This window comes from Scyliorhinus canicula, chromosome 2 (assembly GCF_902713615.1).
Source record: "Scyliorhinus canicula chromosome 2, sScyCan1.1, whole genome shotgun sequence".
In the NCBI taxonomy this organism is placed as follows: domain Eukaryota; kingdom Metazoa; phylum Chordata; class Chondrichthyes; order Carcharhiniformes; family Scyliorhinidae; genus Scyliorhinus; species Scyliorhinus canicula.
In genome coordinates this window covers 207,508,363-207,531,538 of record NC_052147.1, presented here as the reverse complement: position 1 = coordinate 207,531,538, position 23,176 = coordinate 207,508,363, and the positions used below count along the sequence as shown (strand labels likewise).

The 23,176-nt window shown below is 50.1% G+C and overlaps 2 protein-coding genes across 8 annotated transcripts in view; one reads left to right on the top strand and one right to left on the bottom strand.

The window, feature by feature from the left end:
• The window catches only part of ccdc173 (coiled-coil domain containing 173), a 121,040-nt gene that overhangs the window by 19,274 nt on the left and 78,590 nt on the right, over positions 1 to 23,176 (top strand). The window contains exon 1 of one of the 4 annotated variants that reach the window (XM_038789454.1): positions 16,388 to 16,618. The exons of 2 other annotated variants lie outside the window; for them this stretch is intronic. In XM_038789454.1, the coding sequence (XP_038645382.1) occupies positions 16,532 to 16,618 (87 nt within the window). In that variant the 5' untranslated portion in view covers positions 16,388 to 16,531. Of the gene's footprint in view, positions 1 to 16,387; positions 16,619 to 23,176 lie in introns of those variants that run through there. One more of the 4 variants, XM_038789452.1, reaches the window with a different exon arrangement.
• Positions 10,368 to 16,911, bottom strand: phospho2 (phosphatase, orphan 2). 4 transcript variants are annotated; one of them, XM_038789457.1, is made up of 2 exons: positions 16,575 to 16,911; positions 10,368 to 11,952 (listed from the first exon to the last, which is right to left on the bottom strand). In XM_038789457.1, the coding sequence occupies exon 2, from the start codon at positions 11,933 to 11,935 to the stop codon at positions 11,207 to 11,209; it is 729 nt and encodes a 242-aa protein (XP_038645385.1). In that variant the 5' UTR covers positions 11,936 to 11,952; positions 16,575 to 16,911; the 3' UTR covers positions 10,368 to 11,206. The 4 variants fall into 4 exon arrangements, with proteins under 4 accessions (XP_038645385.1, XP_038645383.1, XP_038645384.1 ...); XM_038789455.1 differs by lacking the exon at positions 16,575 to 16,911 and adding an exon at positions 16,229 to 16,362; XM_038789456.1 differs by lacking the exon at positions 16,575 to 16,911 and adding an exon at positions 16,178 to 16,338.

Genomic DNA, 23,176 nt, shown 5'->3' with positions numbered 1-23,176 from the left:
ATGGAGTCTTATGACTTCCCCAGGAAGTCTTCCTCAGGGACCCCGCTCCTGACCTGGCTGGCTGCCCCCGGACCCATCCTGCTCTGGAAACACGTGCGGGCTTGTTGGTCAAGAGGGTCCAGCTGCTCCACGCTAACCCGCAATATGTGTATGTGGAGTACAATGACGGCCGATAAGACACGGTCTGTCTACGGGACCTGGCACCCGCCGGATCCCTGCCATTGCCCCCGGCACCAGCCCCACCCACCCCCCTCCAACCACAACTGCTCCCCGCAGGCGCTCCCCTCCCTGGGCCGCTAACCCCCTCACCCGCGCCGCCTAGAAGACCAGACAACCCCCCCCCCCCACACCCCTCCATGGCCCGGCCCTCACCAGCCCCGTCTAGGGGTGTGGAAACCTCCACGAGGACCGGATCATCGCTCCCGGAGTCATGGACGCCCGCATGGATGCCCACGGTAGATTTCATTAAAGCGTTCCAGAAATTCCTCTGGCTCCTCAGTCTTTTTAATTTTGAGGTCTAAGATAGCAGAGATGTTTATAGGCTTTTCAAATGTGGCATTCAACGCATTCAGGATTTGTGCCCGTCTATCATCGTCCAAGGCATGGGCTTGCTGAAGTGCGGTGTGGCTAGCATAATTCAAGTGGTTGAGTTGACTGCGGTACTCTGCTGGGGTTAAAACCTGCTGGACTAGGGCCCAGAGGTCCCTAGAATCAGCTTGATAAACTGAGATGGTAGTTCTCAGATAGTCCACGAAAGCAGCAGGAGATTTCTTCCTGTCTGGAATTGCAGCCAGAATAGCCATCATCTCACTGGGTCTCCGTGGGAGATAAACGTCTATCGTGGGCTGGGCTGCTGCTGTTGCAGCATCAGGATTGGGTATTTTCCTAATCGGCAACTGTCTCAGAGTCTCACTAGGGGGCGCTTTAGCGGATTCCTCTGGCTCTTCAAAGACTTCGACGTCCTTCCCTTCCGATAGGGGGAGCTCCGGCTCCTCAGAACCATTCCCGTCCTCTTTCTTTGTTCTCATACTTTTCTGTCCTACCATATTGGCCTTAAGGGATCTAGGTGGTATGCATAATTGTTTCTGCATAGGATCAGGCCCCTCTCTCATTGTCCGAGATCGGGCCCTAGAGCTAACTGGGCTTGTGGAACAGAGCTGCCCTTCTCTAACAGACAGTGAAGGTGCAGAAATAGGACCCAAACTATCAACCGAAGGGACTGGAGAGGCTGCCATGATTTGAATCTGGGAAGCAATGACTGGATATAAATTATGATACCCTGGTGGGTCTGGAATTAGTGCGGGCAATGCCGCTGGTGCAGTCTGGACTCTACCCGACATGGTCCAATTCTCTAGGTCATCATCTGCCTCTGTCAATGCAAGGCCAGCCATTGAACTACGTAGCCCATTTTTTATTCTCGGGTCTGCCCCGCTAGGTGTCTCCCTCTCTTTACTTGCGCGTTTTTTGAATGCACACTCCTTTTTCAAGATCTCCAGAGTTTTCTGGTTCCCCCCTTCACTAATTGGAATCCCCATTTTAAGGGCATTTTCTTGCCAACTTGATAACATGATCTTATCCCTCTCCTCTTGACAATATTGTCTCCATAATCCAATCAACTCTTTGGCCCGTATACTTTGGTGTTTCTTCCATATTTCACCCTGAACTTTTTAAATAATCTCCAGATCTTCAGTGCCCCCTAGTGGCCATTCTTCACCCAATTTCTTCCTTAAAGTTGCTGACATTTTTCTAAAATCTCTCGATTTATCTGGATAAATATCACATAATATTTGCAATGAACTGTTTGGATCACTCGTGTTATCCGAGCAATTCCCCATAATCTCGAACTAGTCATGCTTATCAATATTATGATATCCCATCAATCTTTTTCAACCCTCAGTCGCACCTACATCGACTGAATTTTTAAATTTTCTAATCCCCAGACTGACCTTTGATTTTGTCGAGACGATCTTTCCGTACCAACCGCGAGTGACCAGACCAATCAGACCATGAGAAAAGGGGAAAATCAATGTGGTCATTTTCCAGCTACTCACATTGTGGGCCCATTCCCACTTTCCTTGTCCAACATCAGTCTAATTCTGACTGCGCAGCTGGCCAGTGACCGTCTGGAGAAATCCCGGGTTTTCGGCACCAAATGACAATATTGAGTTCTTTACCCGTCAGTCCGGCCTCAATAAAACTCGAGATGGATTTGTAGGTATAGTATTATTTATTTTTAACCAACCTGCAAGGCTGACTCGCTCCACAGAGGTTCAGAACTCACAGGCGGTCTTCTGAAGCTCCAGAACCGAGTGAAATCGGAGACAAAGAAATCTCTGCAAATATCATTCAAATGACATCAAGTTTCACTTACAAGATTACCATAGGTCATCCTATACACCTCCTGACCTGGCCATATATCCTGATTGGCTCACTTCGCATTCCTCAACCCTGGGCCTCTTGTTACCCAGCATCCTTTTCCCCATCCTCCACGAGGCACCCCTCCCCCCTTCCTTGCCATGCTTTCTGAATCCCTTTGTCCTTTGTTTGTGAACTCACTCCTATCAGACTGGCTCACATCTACATTATTGTAACTAATATTTTAACTAACTATTTTATATCACATTCGTTTGTTCAATTCCTCAGTAGTATGACTAGAGGTACTATGGTACCTGGGAGTGTGAGCTGCTATTGGTGGAGAAGGCTCGCTGCTCATTGGCCCAAGTGTTGCTTTCTCATTGGTCAAGACGAAGGTAGCTCCGCCCGATGAGGCGGAGTATAACACATATCACAGCTCCAGGGTCCCAGGTTCAGTTCCCGGCTGGGTCACTGTCTGTGCGGAGTCTGCACATCCTCCCCGTGTGTGCGTGGGTTTCCTCCGGGTGCTCCGGTTTCCTCCCACAGTCTAAAGATGTGCGAGTTAGGTGGATTGGCCATGCTAAATTGCCCGTAGTATCCTAAAAAGTAAGGTTAAGGGGGGGTTGTTGGGTTATGGGTATAGGGTGGATACATGGGTTTGAGTAGGGTGATCATTGCTCGGCACAACATCGAGGGCCGAAGGGCCTGTTCTGTGCTGTACTGTTCTATGTTCTATAAGAACCCGTGTTTCCCAGCACCCATCGTTCTTTCTGCACTCAAGCTGCTGGGGAAACATCTTGTAGATTAAAGCCTTCAATTCAGACTACTCCTTCATTTCTGTGGTTATTGATCGCGCATCAGAGAGACATAGTGCTGCCATTCTCACAGTGCACAGGGATGAGGTGCTGACTGTGTGCTGGGGTTCGTGGAGCATGTCGCCTTCAAATGAAAGGGTGGAAGATTTTGTGGTAAACAAATTGATGTTTATTTACAAGTGATTATGTATAGTGCTTGCCTATCGTAACTAGTGCCTATGTTCACCCATACTCACTGGATGCCTACAGTTTCTTACTCCTAACTCTCCTGTTAGATCTAGGTGTATCCCCTGAATCCGCCGCTGAGATTGAGGCATTCTGTTGCCTTCCACGCCCTGTTTCCCGAGATTATATTGGCCAGTATCCCCTAGGGGTGTACTGGACCTTGATGGTCTGGATCTACTGTCAGGCAATATGGCTGTTGCAGTGCTCCCCACTTCCGTGTGTCGGGCTGGATGTGTGTCAATCACAGGGAGAGGGGTGCTAGATGGGCTGGGCATTCACGGGGTCCTTTGGAATGGAGATCCCCGGCTCCTACCAATTCTCTTTCCTTCAGGTTCCTGGGGGCCCCTGTGCTCCTCCATGAGATAGAGGGGCAGCTGGATTAAGATCAAGAAGCCCCACCATCCTGCGGTGAATTTGCACCAGTGCCTGCACCATGAGTCTGAGTGGCTGTGCCCTCTGATGTGTCCTGCGGTGAGACAAACGGAGAGAGTGTAGGTGGCATAGCTGCCAGTTCAAACGGGTGAGGGTTTGCACGTGTGGGATTAGAGTGAGAGCAGGCTGTGAGGAACAGACTGGGGGGGGGGGGGGGGGGGGGGGGGGGGGTGGTGGGAGGGTGCAGTGAAGAGGGCCTGGTGACAGGTGGACAACCCATGAGGTGGCTGGGTGAGAGATCATTACTAACACAGGATTAAAATAACTTTAACATCATACAAGAAAATAGCTTGCAATTATCTGTTCAATAATGCTTCACAATGAAAATGAAACTCTAAGGGAGCGCTTCTCTGGCCGTGTGGCGCTCGTGCGAGGGCACAACATGGCCAGTGAATCCCGGGTGAGGCCTCCTGTGGATATCCCGGCAGCCTTCGCGCCTCGCAGGATTCACCCAAGTCCCGCGAGGCATCGGAATCGGAACTCCGGCCAACAGCTGCTGTTGTTCGCTGTGCCTGGGTGCAGGTGGCAGAGGCTGTGAGCACCATGGGCAACAGTGGATGGCACAGTAGTGCCGGAAAAAACTGCACGACCTCCTCAGGGCAGCCAGGGGGAGTAGGCAGCACTGTGCCCTGGCAGTTACCTGCATCCCACACACCCGTAATCCTAACCCCCCCCCCTCAGACGAAGGGGGAGGACAGCCGAACCCCCACCCTGCACCACATGCCGGTACCCATACCGGCCGAGTGTGTTTACTGTCGTGTGTCTCCCCCGCCCCCCCCCCCCCCCCCCTCCCAGACGAAGGCTATGCACAACCGCCGGGAGCGGAAGAAGACAGGAGGGGGACTGCCGGACCTGCGGTTCCTCACCGTGGCCTAGCAGAGGGCTCTGGACATGGTGGCCGGCTGGGAGGAACGTGAGGTCACAAGGGGGAGCTCGGCTGCTGGCTGCGTAACACGTGTGCCACCCTCACCTTCACACCACCATCACGCCAACACCATCTTACCCCACCCCACTCATACGTCCACCTCCACCCATCCCCTGGCCCGCGGTTTCATGATGCATCTTGCAGGACCCGTTGGTGATGGGGCGGGTCCATCTGCCGTCCCCCACCCGAGCCGGTGCCACAGCTGCAGCCCTACCGCGAGCCGAGTAGTGATGCTGAGTGATGGAACCATCAATTCAGCGAACACGTGTAGTTGGATCTGAACAGAGGCTTTAATACACTCACAACAGAGCCAGCCTATTTGTCGTTGAACTCCATGAACTGGCAGGCTGGCTCTAAGGCACTGATCTTTATACATCGGTCCCAGGGGGAGGAGTCCTGGGCGGAGCCAAGGGAGGAGCCCAGTACAAACTCTCGCGTACTCCCAGAGCGACTCCCCCTGGTGGTCGGATAGTGCAACTGCACTTACAATGGTGGACAGTGAACATATATACACGGAGTGATATTGGCAACTATATATAGTGTGAATCACATTCACCACACTGAGATGAGAGGAGTTCGGACACCAGTCCTCCGCCCAAAACTCAGGAGACCCCGGAGCGCGGGTCAGAGGATGACACAGATTACCCGTCACAGCTGTCTCCAACACCCTCCACCGTCCCAGAAACACTAACCTCGGTTGGGCATGTTAGTGAAGAGGTTCCTGGGACACTATCTGGTACTCACAGTTGACCGTGTACAGCAGGTGGTGGTAGGAGCACCCAAAGGGGCGGACGGTCGGAGGGCAGGCCGATCCTAGGGACTAGCTGTCGTCCAGACGGGTCTCGAGCTTCTGGAATAAACAGTCCCATCCAGAACCAGGGAGTACATGAGGGGTTGTCGGTGAGCATCCAATACCTGCAGGTACTGTTGGAGAAGTCCAACTGCGTGCAGCAGGAGGTGGTGCTACCGACAATGCGTGCCACCCAGGCCAGCACTACAGGGGTGACATCCGCGGTGGAGGCATGGGGTACAGTTTCAGCTATGGGTCAGCATGTCCAAGGCCTAGGGCATTCTGTGCAGACGCTGGCCGAGGCCCAGGACAGGGTTGCCACCACACAGTCACCTGAAGATCGCAGAGGCGCTCCTGAGCATGGTCCAGTCACAGCAGGCCATGGTTGGGAACGTTGGTGGCATTGCCCAGGCGATGTCAAACATGGCGCAGACACGGAGAGAGTTGTCTCAGACTTAGCGGGAGATGGTGCAGTCACTGGGTGATGTGACACAGACCCAGAAGGTGGTGGCACAGTCGCAGAATGATGTGGTGCAGTCCCAGACAGAGATGGTCCACTGCCTGTGCTCCATGGCCGCAAGGGGACGGACCCTGGTCGAGATCAGAGCGGGCCTCCAGGACTGGCAGTGCCAGGTGGCTGGGGAACCTCAGGGGATAGTTCCCCTCGCATTCCCATCCCATGAAGTAGCCCGGAGGCCATCAGGCACCCTGAGGGAGGATGTGCTGATGGGGCCCGTGCCGATGACTCCCGCAGGAGAGGTGTCTGAACACCGCAGCACTTCGGACACTGCCCCCCCCTCCCCTTCTGCCCCTTGTGCATCTGGTGGGCAGTGGACAGAACGGAGCAGCACCACGCCACCCAGGACATCTGAGCAGCAGCCGGGCCCATCCAGGCCTGGTCGCCTCAGGTCGACGGGCGGGAATCCCAGCAGGCCGCCTCCATTCCTGCTGTACCATCTGGGGAGCCACCAGATGTAGCATTAGGGCCAGTAAGGCCATAAAGTTAGACACTAGTTAAGTTTGCATGGGTACAGGGCACAGTTTAGTTATAGGGGCTAGGGCACAAATCTGTACACATTCATTCATATTAAACACCTGTTGCCACCTTTAGTGCCTCGGTGCTCTGTCTGATGGGTGTGAGGAGTGGGATGTGTGGGGTGGGATGCAATGTCCACGCCCCCCCACCCCATCATCCCCACGTTGGTGAACCAGGAGGCGCCTTTGTGCGTTGTCCCTGGTGCACACGTCGTGCGGCCTCCCGTGCCTGCCTGGGCTCCATCTCCTGCCCACCCTCATCGGACGAGGCATGGCGTTCCGTCTCCTCCTCCAACACATCGTCCCTCTGCTGCGCAAAGTTATGGAGGACGCAGCGGTCCACCACAATGTGGGCGACCCTCTCAGCCTCATACTGGAGGGCCCCTTCCAGTGCAGTCCAGTCACCTGAATCACATCTTCAGGAGGCCAAAGCACTGCCTGATCACGCTCCTGGGTGCTGGATGAGGGTCTCTGACCCTGACACCCATCCCTGTTCGCTGACACTGCCACAGCCAGGGGAAGGCATCGCGCCCCCTGTAGGTGTTGCCCTGGGTAGGCCACCAGCGGGTAGTGGCCGTGTGGGGGGGTGCCCATATGGTCGATGTCACTCTGCAGATCCAGGGTGGATGGTGAGTGGGATGCGCAGCAATATGGCTGCCTTGCAAGCTGCGGTAATGGTGGTCCATGCCTGGACACCACCCCAGTCCTGTGGGGCATCATGATGGCCACTCAGTCTGATCCCCCCACCCTCGGCAGGCCAGAGTCTGGCCCAGTAGCCTGCAGTCACTCCTCTCCGAGTCCTTTCACAATTTTTAAAAGCACAAGTGAACCACACCGGTGGGAACTCGGCCCAGCGAGGTGGAGAATCGCAGAACCCTGGAGAATACCGGGTCGGTCCCGCTTATGATGTGCAAACGGTGTTTATTGTACGTGCGTTCCGGAACGCAATTACGCTACTGTCAAGGTGATTGAGAATCACGATTTGGCATCGAATCAGTGCCCGCCGTGATTTTGGCGTTGGAATCTATTCTCCTCCGCCCAATTGCCTTTCCTGACTTCGGCTTCCGGCAAATCCCGCCCATGCTCGGCTTTCAAGAATATTGTTAAGCCATTAATTTACAAAAGTGTGTGACTTCACAAGTAAAGAACCAAAATATTATAATGGTGACAATGTTGTGTTGCAATGTACAAAACAGAATTAGCATATAACATGAAACTGCAACACACAGTGAAAATCTGTTATTTTGGAAGCAAAACTTAATTATAAAGCAAAAATTATACTATTGGTATAATTTAAAAAATCTATTAATGGTCTCTCATGCTGTGGACTATTTTCTAAAATCCATTTTAAAATAAAACATTTGTAGATTCAAGTTTGAAGTAGACAAAGGGTGCGATTCTCCGGGAAAATTTCTAAGTATGGTAGCGAGTGGGATTTGCTGCGAGCTTCCTGGCACTCGACCCAGCGAGGCCGGCAATGTAATTCAATGTTTTTAAAAATAAATTTAGAGTATTTTTTTCCAATTACGGGTCAATTTAGAGTGGCCAATCCACCTAACCTGCAAATCTTTGGGTTGTGGGGGTGAAACCCACACAGACATGGGGAGAATGTGAAAACTCCACACGGTCAGTGACCCAGGGCCAGGATTCGAAACCGGGTCCTCAGCGCCGCAGTCCCAGTGCTAACCACTGCACCACATGCTGCCCCCCAAATTCAACGTTAATTGGTCCACTTAACGAGGCCTCACTGGCTTCACGCCGCAAACGAAGGCTCGCCAGCTGATTTGCCGGCACTGCGCGCACCAGCCACCCGCTAACAAGGTCGAGCAGCACTTAAGCTGTACTTGCTCAGCCAACCCCAGCCAGCTCACAACAATGGAGCCGAGGAGACCAGCCCCAAGATTCGGGGAAGCTGACCGAGGGAGGCTCCTGGACGCTGTGGAGGCCAGGAGAAATGTCCTGTTCCCCCTGCCGAGGGTCCAAGAGAGTCAACCATAGGGCAGCCAGTGCTGCTTGGGATGAGGTGGTGGCAGCTGTGAGCTCAGGGAGTGTGACCAGGAGGACTGGCCTCCATTGCCATAATGTCAACAACCTACACAGGGCAGTACAAGTGAGTAGACTCCAAAGACCCCCCCCCCCCCACCCCAAGGGAGCTTCCATCCCGTAACTCCCCATGCAACCTCCAACCCTCCCTCCACCCCCTCCCCCTTCAACCCCCTCCAGACCTCCCTTCATACACCCCTCCCATCACTGTGAACTACGTGTATGGTTAATGATGCCCCCTCTGTGTCTCCTTAGGAAAAACTCTCCCATAATCTTTGGAAGAGGGACCAGACTGGTGGAGGGGTGCCAGACATAAGAATCCTCACCTCCTTCGAGGTGCGTGCCCTGCGGATGACTGGTTTGGCCGATACAGGGAGGTCACCCACGCAGAGCCTGGCTCCACCCAGAGGAGCTATCAAACGCGAGTTGTTATTGCCTTACTGACTGACCCATCCCTCCCACTCACCACATGTCCATTCTCCCGTAGGTCCTCCAGCCGACCGCGCCAGCCCATTCCGGGCAGCCTGATTCTGAGGAGAACACCTCTGAGGAGAGCTCGAGGATGTAACTATTGTAGACGCGGCACAGCTGTCATCCCCTACATCCACCAGCGCAGATACACACACGTCAGTGGGACATGTAAGTGGACAGGCTTCTGGGGCTAAATCTGGTGATCACCACACTGCTGATGATGCACATCATGTGGAGGCAGAACCCCCTTGCGAGAGTGGGGGATTATAAAACACATTAAACACTTTGTGCAGAACCATAATTTGGGCTGACCTCCGAACCTTTTGCCCCTTCCTGTGGCACCCTCCGGCCATGGACATGTCCCTGGAGCTATGTCCTATCCCCAGGATGTTGGCGGCTGCGTGTGTGATGTTGTCTCCCGCAGTGTTCTTGCACAGTGTTCATGCATCAAAGTGTGATTGGGATTCTAGGCAATGACTCCCATATGCTACATGGCTCACCCACGGGAATCCACGTGGGATGTGTGAAGTGCTCACTCAACCACGATTGCCAATTCCCTATCAGCAAAAGCCTTCAGCCGCATGGCCAGAGGCCTCGGCAGTTGGTGGGTGATATGAGTGGTCATTGGGGCAGACGGACGGGGCCAAGGGGTAAACGATCCAGGGGTTGGCATGGTGGTGCCATGAGCCATTGCCCCCCCCCTACCGAGGGCCCCCCAAACGCAGCCGTGGGTCCCTCACCCCCCCCCCCCCACCGAACATTGAAGTGGCAATCCTTTGCCTGTGACCAAAGATAGTTACTCACCTCCTCGGATCCACACAGAAGTGCATCCACCAGGTTCACGTTTTTCAATAGGAGTACTAATCACCGCCAGCGTGAGCACTTGTTAGGGAGGCCGCTGAATGACAGGAAGCCGTGGCATATGGGGTGGCTCTCGTTAATTATATGGAAATAGGGCTTAAGTGGTTTCTCGCCACGCTACAGGGAGATCCCGATTTTGCCTATGGGAACAGGTCAGTTGCATCGCAAACTGTATGGCGCCTGGCGCAGTTCTCATTTTTGGCCTCTCCCACTATTCACTGGCCTTGTTTCGCTTGAGCGAGAAGATAACGAGGCCGGAGAATCACGCCCACAAGATGCTGAACACGCACAAAAAGAATGGACTTTTTCTTTCTTCATTAACTGATTGCAACTGTCGTTCCCCATTGAATTCAATGGGTATTGTAATTTAAGAGTAGAAAAGCATTTTTAAAAAAATCACTAATACACAAGTTCATTTGGGAAATAAGAGATTCTTTCTGAAGATTACAGCATGAACATTTCTGCCTGTTGTAGAAACGGACCATGAAACAAACCAACAGAATACTCAATGTAAAAGGTTCCTACAATTTGCTTTGCCAATTAGAACTGCAGCACTGATTCTACTGCAATTCTTCAGCCGTTATGCAATAGCCTCCCACGCTTAACAACATAATTTTACTATTAAATATATACACCTGTGAACACCTGCTATGAGTGAATATTCTTAATATGAAAAACAGCAAAGTCCATTAAAGTATATGTCCACTTATTTCGCAATTTTAGCAAACTGGGCTTTGTTCTACAATGCTGATTGAAGTAGTTGAAATTTAGTAGAATTATGAAACAAGCTTAATGTACATTTATATTGAATCCTGAGTGACACACCATTTTCTAATGCAAGATCAATCCTAATGCGAGCAACAAGTAATTTTATTTGAAAGTACAATCTCATTACACATTGGTGTGTGTTCAATTTAAATACCGTTCCAGAATATTCAAATGTCACTAGACAAAATTTACATAACAAATGACTTTGAATTGGTCAATTTTGCTAACTCTTTAATAGTATAAATACCAGACCTTAGGGAAAGGGTGCAATGGGTAGACTATGTGGAAAACAACTGTCAGTCTACCGTTTCATCATTAGCTATTGATAACTTGCTGGAATTAGAGAGCCCGTGAAAGTATTTTAATTCTACAATTTTGCTGAGAATTCTTTTTGAATTATGCATTTTTGAATTGCAATCAAATGACAATAAATTGTGGGGGTTTTTTTGGTGCAGGTTTATGAGCAAATCTACAAATGAGATTTCCTTAAGTCTTCAAACATTTTTTCAAATAAGACAAGATTTCTTCACCTGATGACCATATCACAATTGATGGCTGCATAGAACCACAGTCTCCACCAACCAATTTATGGATCAGTTTTTCTAACTTGTACCCTTTTCTGACCATAGCAACATCATACTCTTTCAAACCTTTAATGGGGCACAAGTCATTCGCTCCATCCCCTGTATAAATAGTTTTTTTATATCGTACCCCGGCTTTAAGTTGATCAGCCACAAAGTCATCCAGTGCTTTTTTTTTGCAGAGGTTATCAGGACATTGCAGACAGTGGTGAGAATGAAAACCCTCAACTGTAAGGTGGTTTCGTTCCACAAAATTTGCTGGGTTTGTAAGAATGGTATTAAACGCTAAGCTGCTATTTGTTACTTCTAAGATCCAATTGATGAAAAATATATTAGAATCAGAAATTATTATGCAGTCAACTTGATCCTTGTTTTGGCAAATGAACTTCAAGAGATCAACCATCCCTGGAGTATATGGCATGGATTGCATAACCTGCTTCATTTCAGATTCCTTGATTCCTTGGTCTCCGATGTAGGCAAACACCTTTTGCATGTACTCATTCCAGTGTTTTCCATCATACGTTTTGCGAAGCCAGTCTGGAAGCTTCTTATCTGGTACACATTTCACAACCCAAGTGTCACTATTTCCATCTACAATTGTGTGATCAAAATCAAAAACTAGTAAACTCTTCATTCTCTGGATACTTTATTCTGTAAAAAAAGAAGAAAATTATTGGTTTAGCACGACTGAAACTCTCGTGTTGACTATAATAAAAAATGATGGACAAGTCCCCTATTCATACTGAGTTATGATAATATTGTCACAAGTAGGCTGACATTAACACCACAATGAAGTTACTGTGAAAAGCCAATAATCGCCACATTTCGGCGCATGTTTGGGTACACAGAGGGAGAATTCAGAATGTCCAATTCACCTAACAAACGCATCTTTCGGGACCTGTGGATAGAAACCGGAGCACTGAGAGGAATCCCACGCAGAAACGGGGAGAACGTGCAGACACCGCATAGACAGTGACCCAAGCCGGGAATCGAACCTGGGACCCTGGCTCTGTGAAGCAACAGTGCTAACCACTGTGCTACCATGTTGGGAAATTTCACAATAGAGAAGACAAATAACTTCATGCATCCCGAGTATTTTTCCTAAGTGAATGAGCTCACATTGGAAAAATAAAGTTGAGGGCAAACCCATATCCCACTTTTATTCTGAGTACTGCATAAGTAAACCAATAAAATTAAGATTGAGTGATAGTAAAATGGATCAGTTGTGCTTCAAATCTCTATTAAATTTGTGTGGTAAATTATAGTGAAGTTGGGAAATTGCAATTTTTAAGATGGGATCATATTTGTTTTAAGTTTTTCTCAATTCTTTAGACTTGAGGGTGTGCCGATAATTCAAAATGCAGATTCCAGAGTATAAGTGCCAGTTTCAAGGGTGGCAGGAAATCATGATAATATGAAAATCAAGGAAATCCAGTAATTGGGAATGTGCTCTGGTGGTTTTAATTTAAAACAATTTAAAAATGGAAGCTATATAGTGGTAGATACAGTTGATGAAACTGTCAGCTTTGACTAAGACTCATCGGACTCGAAACGTTAGCTCTTTTCTCTCCCTATAGATGATGCCAGACTGGCTGAGATTTTCCAGCATTTTCTCTTTCGTTCGTGATGAAACTTGTGCTTTTGATATGTTGACAAGTCTAGCAACACTGTAAACAGATGTTTACCTCAGGAAAATCGGTAACAATGGAGAATAGAAGGGTTTGTGTAAAGATGTTAGAAGTTTAAAGGAAAAGATTAGGTGTGAACTTCACAATTACATTCTAAAAGATAGACTCACAAAATGAAGGTAATAAAGAGTGATTTTTGAACAGGTTACAGATAAGGGAAGATCAAAAGGGAAAATATTATATCAGAAGCAATTTCATGTTAGCCTGTTTGAGAACTCAGCCCGCAGCAGGACAAGCTGTGTGAACTACCAGCAAGCTGTGTCTTTAGAAAAGCCTGTTTGAACAACCAGATGTTCTGCCCTATGTCAGAAGCAACCCCAGGTGATTTAAGTACCTGGTTTGGTAACTATTATTGGATTTTGCCTGTTGGTTTTTAAAAACCTAGAGGATGTTGTTTGGGGAAGATTAGCTCTGAAGTTAGGGATATACAAGGATTTCGAACTGGGTAAATTTAAAGATACTGGGCTTGATTCTCCATTCTGGAGATTAAGTGCTTCAGCCAGCAGAGACTGGTGACTGGTCTCTGCTGGTGCTAGGAGTGGCAGCCAGGTGCGATTCTTTTTCCTTTTCCATGCACATTTATGCAAGGAGGAGAGCTTACGGTATTTCAACAGGCTGCCATTTTGAGTGGGTGGTCTGATTTGGAGATCCGGCGCAGGCACCCCTCCCCAACCTGTCCCCCTCTCCGCTGACAGGTAGGGCATCCTCCCTTCTACCACCACAGGAATAACGGGTCACCCCCACAGCATGCATCCATGAGGGTGACCCGACCCTCCGTGCCACCCATCAGACCACCCCCTCCCCATCAGAGGCCTTAGCCTGAAAAATGAAGAGCAGTACGGACAGTAGAGTGAAAAATCACTGCATTTGCACGTGCCCTTTCCAAACATCTGCTGCCTCAGACAAAAGTGTTTACAGCCACAGTTGTTACAACTGTCAGTGGCTTCCTCCAAAGCTAAGTATACCTCAGAGGGCTTGAAATCCTTTGACAACATTTGAAATGCAAATCTTCCACTCAATTTCACACAGCAATACATTGCATTAGCCAAAGATTGACAGTTTTATTACTCCAGAGACACCTGCTTGGTGGATTGTTGATCTATCTTTCCTCACACTTGAATGCACCTCCTTTACCCTGTTTTGATGCTAGCCACAATGTTATAAACATTCTTGCTATGAGTGACAGTTACTTCCCACATCAAAAGCACCAAGTGCTTTAATTTGATCTTCTTCACAGCAGAAAGCATTTAGCTGCTTTTCAAGTAGACAAATGGTAAAGGTCTATTGCCACAGGAATCAGTCCTCCGACCTTGAATATACACAATCTATATTAATGATTTGTATGAAGGGACTGAGTGTATCGTGGCAAAATGGCTGACAAATAGGTGGGAAAGAAAGTTATGATAAGGTTTTCGAGTGTTCGAAAAGATAGATAAGTTTTTAAAAATAAATTTAGAGTACCCAATTATTTTTTCCAATTAAGGGGCAATTTAGAGTGGCCAATCTACCTATCCTGCACATCTTTGGGTTGTGGGGGTGAAACCCACGTAGACACTGGGAGAATGTGCAAATTCCACACGGACAGTGACCCAGCGCCAGGATTCGAACCCGCTTCCTCAGCGCCGTAGGCAGCAATGCTAACCACTGCACCACCGTGCAAAAAGATAGATAAGTTAAATGGTGGTGCAAATGTTAGGTAGAAGCGGTATAATGTTGGAAAAAAATGAGGTTGTCCACTTTGTGAGGAAGAACAGAAAAGAAAGATATTATTTTTAAATGGAGAGAAATTGCAGAATGCTATGGGGTAGAGGGGCATGGGTGTGTTTGTACATGAATCGCAAATAATTAGCACGCAAGTGCAGCATGCAAGTACAGCAAATAATTGGAAAGGCAAATTGCTTTTATTGGAAGAGGGATGGAGTATTAAATTAGGGAAGTCACACTGCAAGTGTAGAGGGCATTGATGAGGATACATCTGCAGTAGTGTAAAGTTTTTGGTCTCCTTATTTAAGGAGGGATATATTTCCATTTGAAACAGGTTTGATAAGATTCATAAGACTGATTCTTATTGAATTGATATGGAGATGCCGGCACTGGACTGGGGTGAGCACAGTAAGAAATCTTACACACCAGGTTAAAGTCCAACAGGTTTGTTTCAAATCACTAACTTTCGGAGCACTGCTCCTTCCTCAGGTGAATCTTATTGGATTGACAGTTGTCTTATGAGGAAAGGTGGAGCAGGTTGGGCCCATTGCCATTGGTGTATCAAAGAATGAAGTGATCTTATTGAAACGTTTAAGATTCTGCGGGAGGGGGCTTGACATGATAGTTGCTGAGGGGATGTTTCCTCTTGTAGGGAAAATCGAGAACTAGGAGGCACAGTTTAAAAATGAGTCTCTCATTTGAGGAGGAAGATTTCCTTCTCTCAAAGAGTAATTAGACTTCGGAATTACCTTCCCCAGCGAGCAATCGGGTGGTTTTATTGAATGAAATGAAAATTGCTTATTGTCACAAGTAGGCTTCAAATGAAGTTACTGTGAAAAGTCCCTGGTCGCCACATTCCAGCGCCTGTTCGAAGGAAGCTGGTACGGGAATTGAACCGTGCTGCTGGCCTGCCTTGGTCTGTTTTCAAAGCCAGCGATTTTGCCCTGTGCTAAACCACCGTAAAGGCTGAGTAAGACAGGTTTTTTTATGGGGGGAGAGGTAAAGTAAGAAGGCAAGTGTAGTTACACCACAATCAAACCCACCATAATTTTATTGAGTAGAGCTGGTTCAACCGGTTGAAAGGCCTACTCCTGCCCCTATTATGTCATATCATGAAGCAGTCCATGTGTTGAGTAGACTGATACATTGTTACACCACATGATTGCAGCGCAGCAGTAAAACGTGGCACTCCGGAATACATTCACGTTACAATTAATTCCTAGCTCTTTACGAATAATGTAACACCCTAATAATTTCCACAGATATTTGACTTTGGATTTGGCCATGCACACTTCTCTCCAAGCCGCTGATTCTGGGCAGGTTCAAACAAGGAGTCTCAGATCTCCTTGTATAGATTTACTGAAGAGACCAAGGGTAAAAATAAACCCCGCAGGACAGAGGATAAACTATTCATAACCCAGCCGATACCCTAAGGACTGCAGCAAGCTTTTTCTTGCTTTCGGAAATATTTTTAATTGCGGTACCTGGGAAGGATCCTCACTGCTTGTGGGATCGACAGTCCAAGCATGAAATACCTTTTGTAATGTCTCGGAGACCTTCATTGAACAGGAAGCCTTCACTCAGCACCTTAGGTTGCTCGGCTGTGGGCCACTCCCCACGGTGCCCAGCGGTGGCGCTAGCGAGCGGCCTGGAGCGCTCGTGCCGTCCCTTCCGGCATTGAGGCCCCACCCACCGGCCGGTCGCCTGGCAACCAAGGAAATATTCCTGCTGCCGGGCTGCTCCCGGCGCGGTTGCCAGGCAACTGCCGAAAGGGGACACACCGTCGTGAGCCGAATGAAGCCAGGGGACCGATGTCGGCACTCCGCATTTAGCCTCCGATGCAGGTTCTGCTCCCCCTAAGCAAATGGCGTCAAACCTCACCTCTCCAAACAGAAGATCGGCGAGTACCAGGAGCAGCGGTTCCAGTGAGTTTGTGTTGAAAGGAGCACAGAGCGCATTGCTGCTCATCGGCACCAGGCCCGCTCACTCGGCGCCGATCCCATCGCTCCGGGAGTGGTGCATTCGGTGTCGGGCACCGAGTTCATCCTATCTTGAGTTTGCTGTGGTGTTATTAATAGAAATGGTATCATGCAAAAACAGAAAGGTTGGGAAATATAGCAGCACTTATATGGAGGGAGAAACAAATCGAATCGTCGGTGCAGACTCGATGGGCTGAAGGGCCTTTTCTGCACCGTATTTTCTGTGATTTCTGTAAAAACACCTTTCTGTTTACGGATGGACGGTGAGAGGAGAAATTAGGGAGATTTAAATTAACCCTCCTCCTGCCCATAACACATGACATGGTGGCACAAACTAAAGGGGCGATGTGCAGAAGTGCAGGGGACAAAGGCACCCATATTTCCTGAGCCCTATGGGGGATATAATTCTCTACATTATGGGACCGGCTGCAATGGGACCCATGGCATTTGACATCACTAAGGATGTCATAACCTGCAGCATATCCTCATCCTGCTATACGGCAAAACGAACAAACTGCTGATGGTACGACCATGAGCCGCTTGGTGTGTATCCCAATCCCCTTCCCTCACACCAATTTTATTCTTCTGAGCTCCTAATTTCATACACCCAGGAACTGCTGCCTGTCCATCCATACATAGGAGCCCCAGGACAAAAAAAGAGGAACAACACCATACCGAAGAAGAGGCCTTGTCGCTTGATCTAACTTTTGCACCCACCGGCTGAGATACTGGCACAGCATGTAGAATAGAGCTGGGATTGGCTTGTGGTGATTCATCCAAAAAATAAAAATAATAATCTTTTATTATTGACACAAGTAGGCTTACATTAACACTGCAATGAAGTTACTGTGAAAATCCCCTAGTCTCCGTACTCCGGTAAGGATGAGGTGGCAGACAAATACTGCTTCAAAGAACTTGAATGAGGGTGTGATGGCATGTAGGAGAGCGCTGAATGGGTATGCACACATAAATGCTGGGTGTGGCAGCTTTCTGTCTCTGAAGACAATGGGTTTGCACCCTGGTGGTCAACTCTTTATTGAGCATTGCCTGGTGTGGCTCAGGAGCTTGACACTGGCACGGTAGTCTCTGCCACATTTACTAAAGAGGTGTCAGTGGACTGAGAAGGTGCACAATTCACTGGCCTCTGTTTTCTCTTGGCCTGTTTGTCTGCCAGCTGAGCTTTCAGTATCTGCTCGCCTCTCCAATGGCTCTCTTAGCAGTCAGCCTCCAGAGATCTTGGCTGTCAGTGACTGTCTCCCAATTGTCAGTGTCAATGTCTGCCATCCTTGTAGATGTCCTTGTGGTGGATGTACGGACACCCAAGAGGTTCATGATCCTGTGCCAGTTTACTGTATGGAGGTCTTTGGTCTTGCACCTGACATCCATCTGATGAACATGGTCAAACCTGGGCAGATGCATTGGCTTAGTCGTGAGTTTATGATGGTGAAGCTAACACAGTCCGAGACTTCTGAGTTGTTGACCTTGACCTGCCAAGAGATGCCAAGGATACACCTAAGACAATGAAGGTGGAAAATGTTTCGCCTTTTCTCCTGCTTAGCATATGTTGTCCAGGTCTCTCTACTGCGAAGGAGTGCTCTGTGGGCGTCAACTTGGTAGACTCAAGATTAGGTATTCTCAGTCAGGTTTCTATTTGTTTTTGTTCCATACGGTCTTACTCAGCTTGGACATAATGACTAGGGCTTTTGCAATGTAAGATTATGTTGATTTCAGCATCAAGTGACATGTTGCTGGTGATTGTGGAGCATAGATATTTGAATCTATCAACAACTCCAATTGCTTGAGAGAGACTTTTCCTCTCTCAAAGCGCATCTCAAGACAATGTGAATCATATGGCTCTTGTATCCAGGTATAAATGCTGATTAGCTATTCTCTAAATACCTAACTATTCTACCCTTGAAATTAAATAGGCAGTTTAAAGTATAACCATTTATAAACATAACATTCATAACGCCTACTTTGAGACTTGGGGCCTAACAGTCACTGTCAGCACACTGTGGATGTCTGGTCATTGTTTACAGTTGTGAGTATCTTGTGCCTTCTTCCCTGTAAATCAATCTAGGCCTCATTGTCCATATAAATCATAGGGCATAGGAACAGAGTAGGCCGATTGACTCATTGAGCTTGCTCTGCCATTCAATAAGATCATCGCCAATCAGATTCTGGCCCTACTTTCACTTTTCTGCTTGCCCCCATAACCATTGGTTTATAAATCAGAAATCTTTCGAACTCAGCCCTGGATATATTCTTTATTTTTAAAATAATTTTTATTCAAACTTTTCACATATTATAAATAACAGAAAGGGAAAATAGAACCCCCCCCCCCCCCACCCCTTTACACAAATAATAAAACAACAAGAACAAAAGTGCATGAGTAAACAAATAAACGTTAACCAGTAAACAATAATAAATCCCCAACCAAACACGAACATCCCCCCCCCCCCCTTTCCCGGGTGGCTGCTGACCATCTCCTAACACTCCGCCAGGACATCTAGAAACAGCTGCCACCGCCTGAAGAACCCTTGCACAAATCCCCTTAAGGCAAATTTCACCTTCTCCAGTTTAATAAACCCTGCTATGTCGTTAATCCAGGATTCCACGCTTGGTGGCCTCGCATCCTTCCACTGAAGCAGAATCCTTCACCGGGCTACCAGGGACGCAAAGGCCAGGATACCGGCCTCTTTCGCCTCCTGCACTCCCGGCTCATCTGACACCCCAAATATTGCGAGCCCCCAGCCTGGCTTAACCCTGGAATTCACTACCCTTGACACCATCCTCGCTACGCCCCTCCAGAACTCCTCCAACGCTGGGCATGCCCAGAACATGAGGGTGTGATTTGCTGGACTCCCGAACACCTCACGCATCTGTCCTCCCAAAAAGCCGGCTCAGCCTTGCCCCGGTCATGTGCGCCCTGTGCAGCACCTTAAATTGTATCAGGCTGAGCCTCGCGCAAGAGGAGGAAGAGTTTACCCTTCCCAGGGCATCCGCTCACGTACCCTCGTCGATCTCCTCCCCCAGCTCCTCCTCCCACTTACCTTTTAACTCCTCCGCCGAGGCATCCTCCTCCTCCTGCATCACCTGATAAGTTGCCGAGATCCTACCCTCTTCAACCCACACCCCCGAAAGCACCCTGTCCTGGACCCTGCGCGCTGGCAGCAGTGGAAACTCCACCACCTGACGCCTAACGAACGCCCTTACCTGCATGTACCTGAAGGCATTTCCAGGGGGGAGCCCGAATTTCTCCTCCAGTTCCCCAAGGCTTGCAAACTTCCCATCAATGAACAGGTCCCCCATCCTCCTAATACCTGCCCTGTACCAGCTCTGGAACCCCCCATCCATTTTCCCTGGGACAAACCGATGGTTCTCCTGTATCGGGGACCACACCGAAGCCCCCACCTCCCCCCTGTGATGTCTCCATTGCCCCCAGATTTTGAGGGTCACTGCCACCACCGGGCTCGTAGTGTACCTCGTCGGAGGGAGCGGCAGCGGTGCCGTTACCAGCGCCCCCAGGCTCGTGCCCACACAGGACGCCATCTCCAACCTTTTCCATGCCGCCCCCTCCCCTCCATTACCCATTTGCGGACCATCGCCATGTTGGCAGCCCAATAGTACCCGCAGAAGTTGGGCAACGCCAGCCCCACCCCGTCCCTGCTCCACTCCAGAAACACCCTTCTCACCCTCGGGGTCTTCTTCGTCCACACACAACTCATAATACTCCTGTTAACCCGCTTAAAGAAGGCCTTAGGGATCAGGATGGGGAGGCATTGAAACGAAAACAAAAATCTCGGGAGCACCGTCATTTTAACCGACTGCACCCTACCCGCCAGGGAGAGCGGCAGCATATCCCACCTTTTGAACTCCTCCATTTGCTCCACCAGCCTCGTTAAGTTGAGCTCATGCAGGGCCCCCCAGCTTCCAGCCACCTGAACCCCCAGGTATCTAAAACTCCTTTCTGCCCTTTTTAGCGGAAGCTCACCAATCCCCCTCTCCTGGTCTCCCGGGTGCACCACGAACAGCTCACTCTTCCCTATTTTGAGCTTATACCCGGAGAAATCCCCAAACTCCCTAAGGATCCTCATCACCTCTGGCATTCCCCCCATCGGGTCTGCCACATACAATAGCAGATCGTCCGCATATAACAATACCCGGTGTTCCTCCACCCCCGCACCAACCCCTTCCAGTTCCCTCAAAGCCATGGCCAGGGGCTCAATCGCCAGTGCAAAGAGCGGAGGTGATAGAGGACACCCCTGCGTTGTTCCTCGATATAGCCGGAAATATTCCGACCTCCTCCTGTTCGTGGCCACACTCGCCACTGGGGCCTCATACAGCAGCCTCACCCAGCTGACGAACCCCATCCCCGAACCCAAACCTCCTCAATATCTCCCACAGGTACCCCCACTCTATCCTATCAAAGGCCTTCTCCGTATCCATAGCGCCACTATCTCTGTCTCCCCCTCCACTGCCGGCATCATAATTACATTCAGGAGCCTACGTACGTTGGTATTCAACTGCCTCCCTTTCACAAAACCCGTCTGATCCTCGTGTATGACCCCCGGAACACAGTCTTCGATCCTCATAGCCAATATCTTTGCTAGAAGTTTTGCATCCACAATAAAGAGTGAAATCGGCCTATACGACCCACACTGTAAGGGGTCCTTGTCCCGCTTCAGAATTAGAGAAATCAGCGCCCTAGACATCGTTGGGGGCAGGACCCCCTCCTCCCTTGCCTCGTTGAAAGTCCTTACCAGCAGCGGGCCCAACAGGTCCACGTACTTCCTATAGAATTCCACCGGGAACCCATCTGGCCTCGGTGCCTTCCCCGCCTGCATACTCCCTAGTCCCTTGACCAGTTCGTCCAACCCATCCGGCGCCCCCAGCCCTGCCACCTGCCCCTCCTCTACCCTCGGGAACCTCTACCGGTCCAGAAACCGGCATATCCCCCCCCCTCCTCCAATGGGGGCTCAGACCGATACAGTCGCTCGTAGAAGTCCCTGAAGACTCCATTAATACCCACCGCACTTTGCACCGTGCTCCCCCCTCCCTCCCTCACCACCCCGATCTCCTTCGCAGCTGGTGTGCCAGCATCCAGCTAGCCTTCTCTCCGTACTCGTACACCGCCCCTTGCGCCTTCCTCCACTTCACTTCCGCCTTCCTGGTGGTCAACAGGTCAAACTCTGCCTGGAGGCTACGCTGCTCCTTAAGTAATCCCTCCTCAGGGGGCTCTGAGTACCTCCTATCCACCCTTACCATCTCCCCCACTAGCCTCTCCCTCTCTCTCCTCTCCTTCCCCCCTTTGTGGGCTCTGATGGAGATCAGCACTCCCCTGACCACCCCCTTCAGCGCCTCCTAGACCACTGCTATCTGCACCTCCCTGTTATCATTGGCCTCCAGGTACCTCTCTATACACACCCGGACCCACCCGCACACCTCCTCGTCCGCCAACAACCCCACCTCCAAGCGCCACAGCGGGTGCTGGTCCCTCTCCTCCCCCAGCTCGAGGTCCACCCAGTGCGGGCATGGTCAGAGATGGCTATCACAGAATACTCCGTGTCCTCCTCCTTCAGAATCAGCACCCTTCTCATTACAAAAAAGTCAATCCGAGAGTAGGCCTTATGAACATGGGAGAAGAATGAGAATTCCCTGGCCTCCTGCCTCGCAAACCTCCATGGATCCACTCCTCCCATCTGGTCCATAAACCCCCTCAGCACCTTGGCCGCCGCCGGCCTCCTGCCCGTCCTAGACCTAGAGCGATCTAATGCCGGATCCAGCATCGTGTTGAAGTCCCCCCCCCCCCCCCCCCCCCCCCCCCCCCCATTATCAAACCCCCTGTCTCCAAGTCCGGGATCCGGCCCAACATGCGCCGCATGAACCCCATATCATCCCAATTCGGGGCATATACATTTACCAAAACCAACCGCACCCCCTGCAGCTTACCACTCACCATCACATACCTACCTCCATTGTCTGCCACAATGCTCAAGTATCAAACGACACCTGCTTCCCCACCAAAATCGCCACCCCCCCCCCCTGATTTTTTGCATCCAGCCCCAAATGGAACACCTGCCCTACCCACCCCTCTCTCAGCCTTACCTGATCTGCCACCCGCAGATGCGTTTCCTGGAACATGACCTCATCTGCCTTCAGCCCCTTCAGGTGCGCGAACACACGGGCCCGTTTGACCGGCCTGTTCAGGCCTCTTATGTTCCAGGTTATCAGCCGGATCAGGGGGCTGCCCCCTCCCCCCTCCCAGGCCAACTAGCCATAACCCTTCCTCAGCCCGCCACGTGCTCGCGCCCCCCACACGTCAGGTTCCTCCCAGCGGCAGACCCCCGCCCGCCCTCTTCTACAGACTCCATCTCCCCCTTGGCCATTCAGCCGACTCCTGCTGACACTGGCCACTCCCGCTGCTCCGTTGACTCCCCCAGTGTAGGAATCTCCCCTCCCCCCTCCTGTCCACCAACGGGCTCTCCCCACCTCCCCAACCCC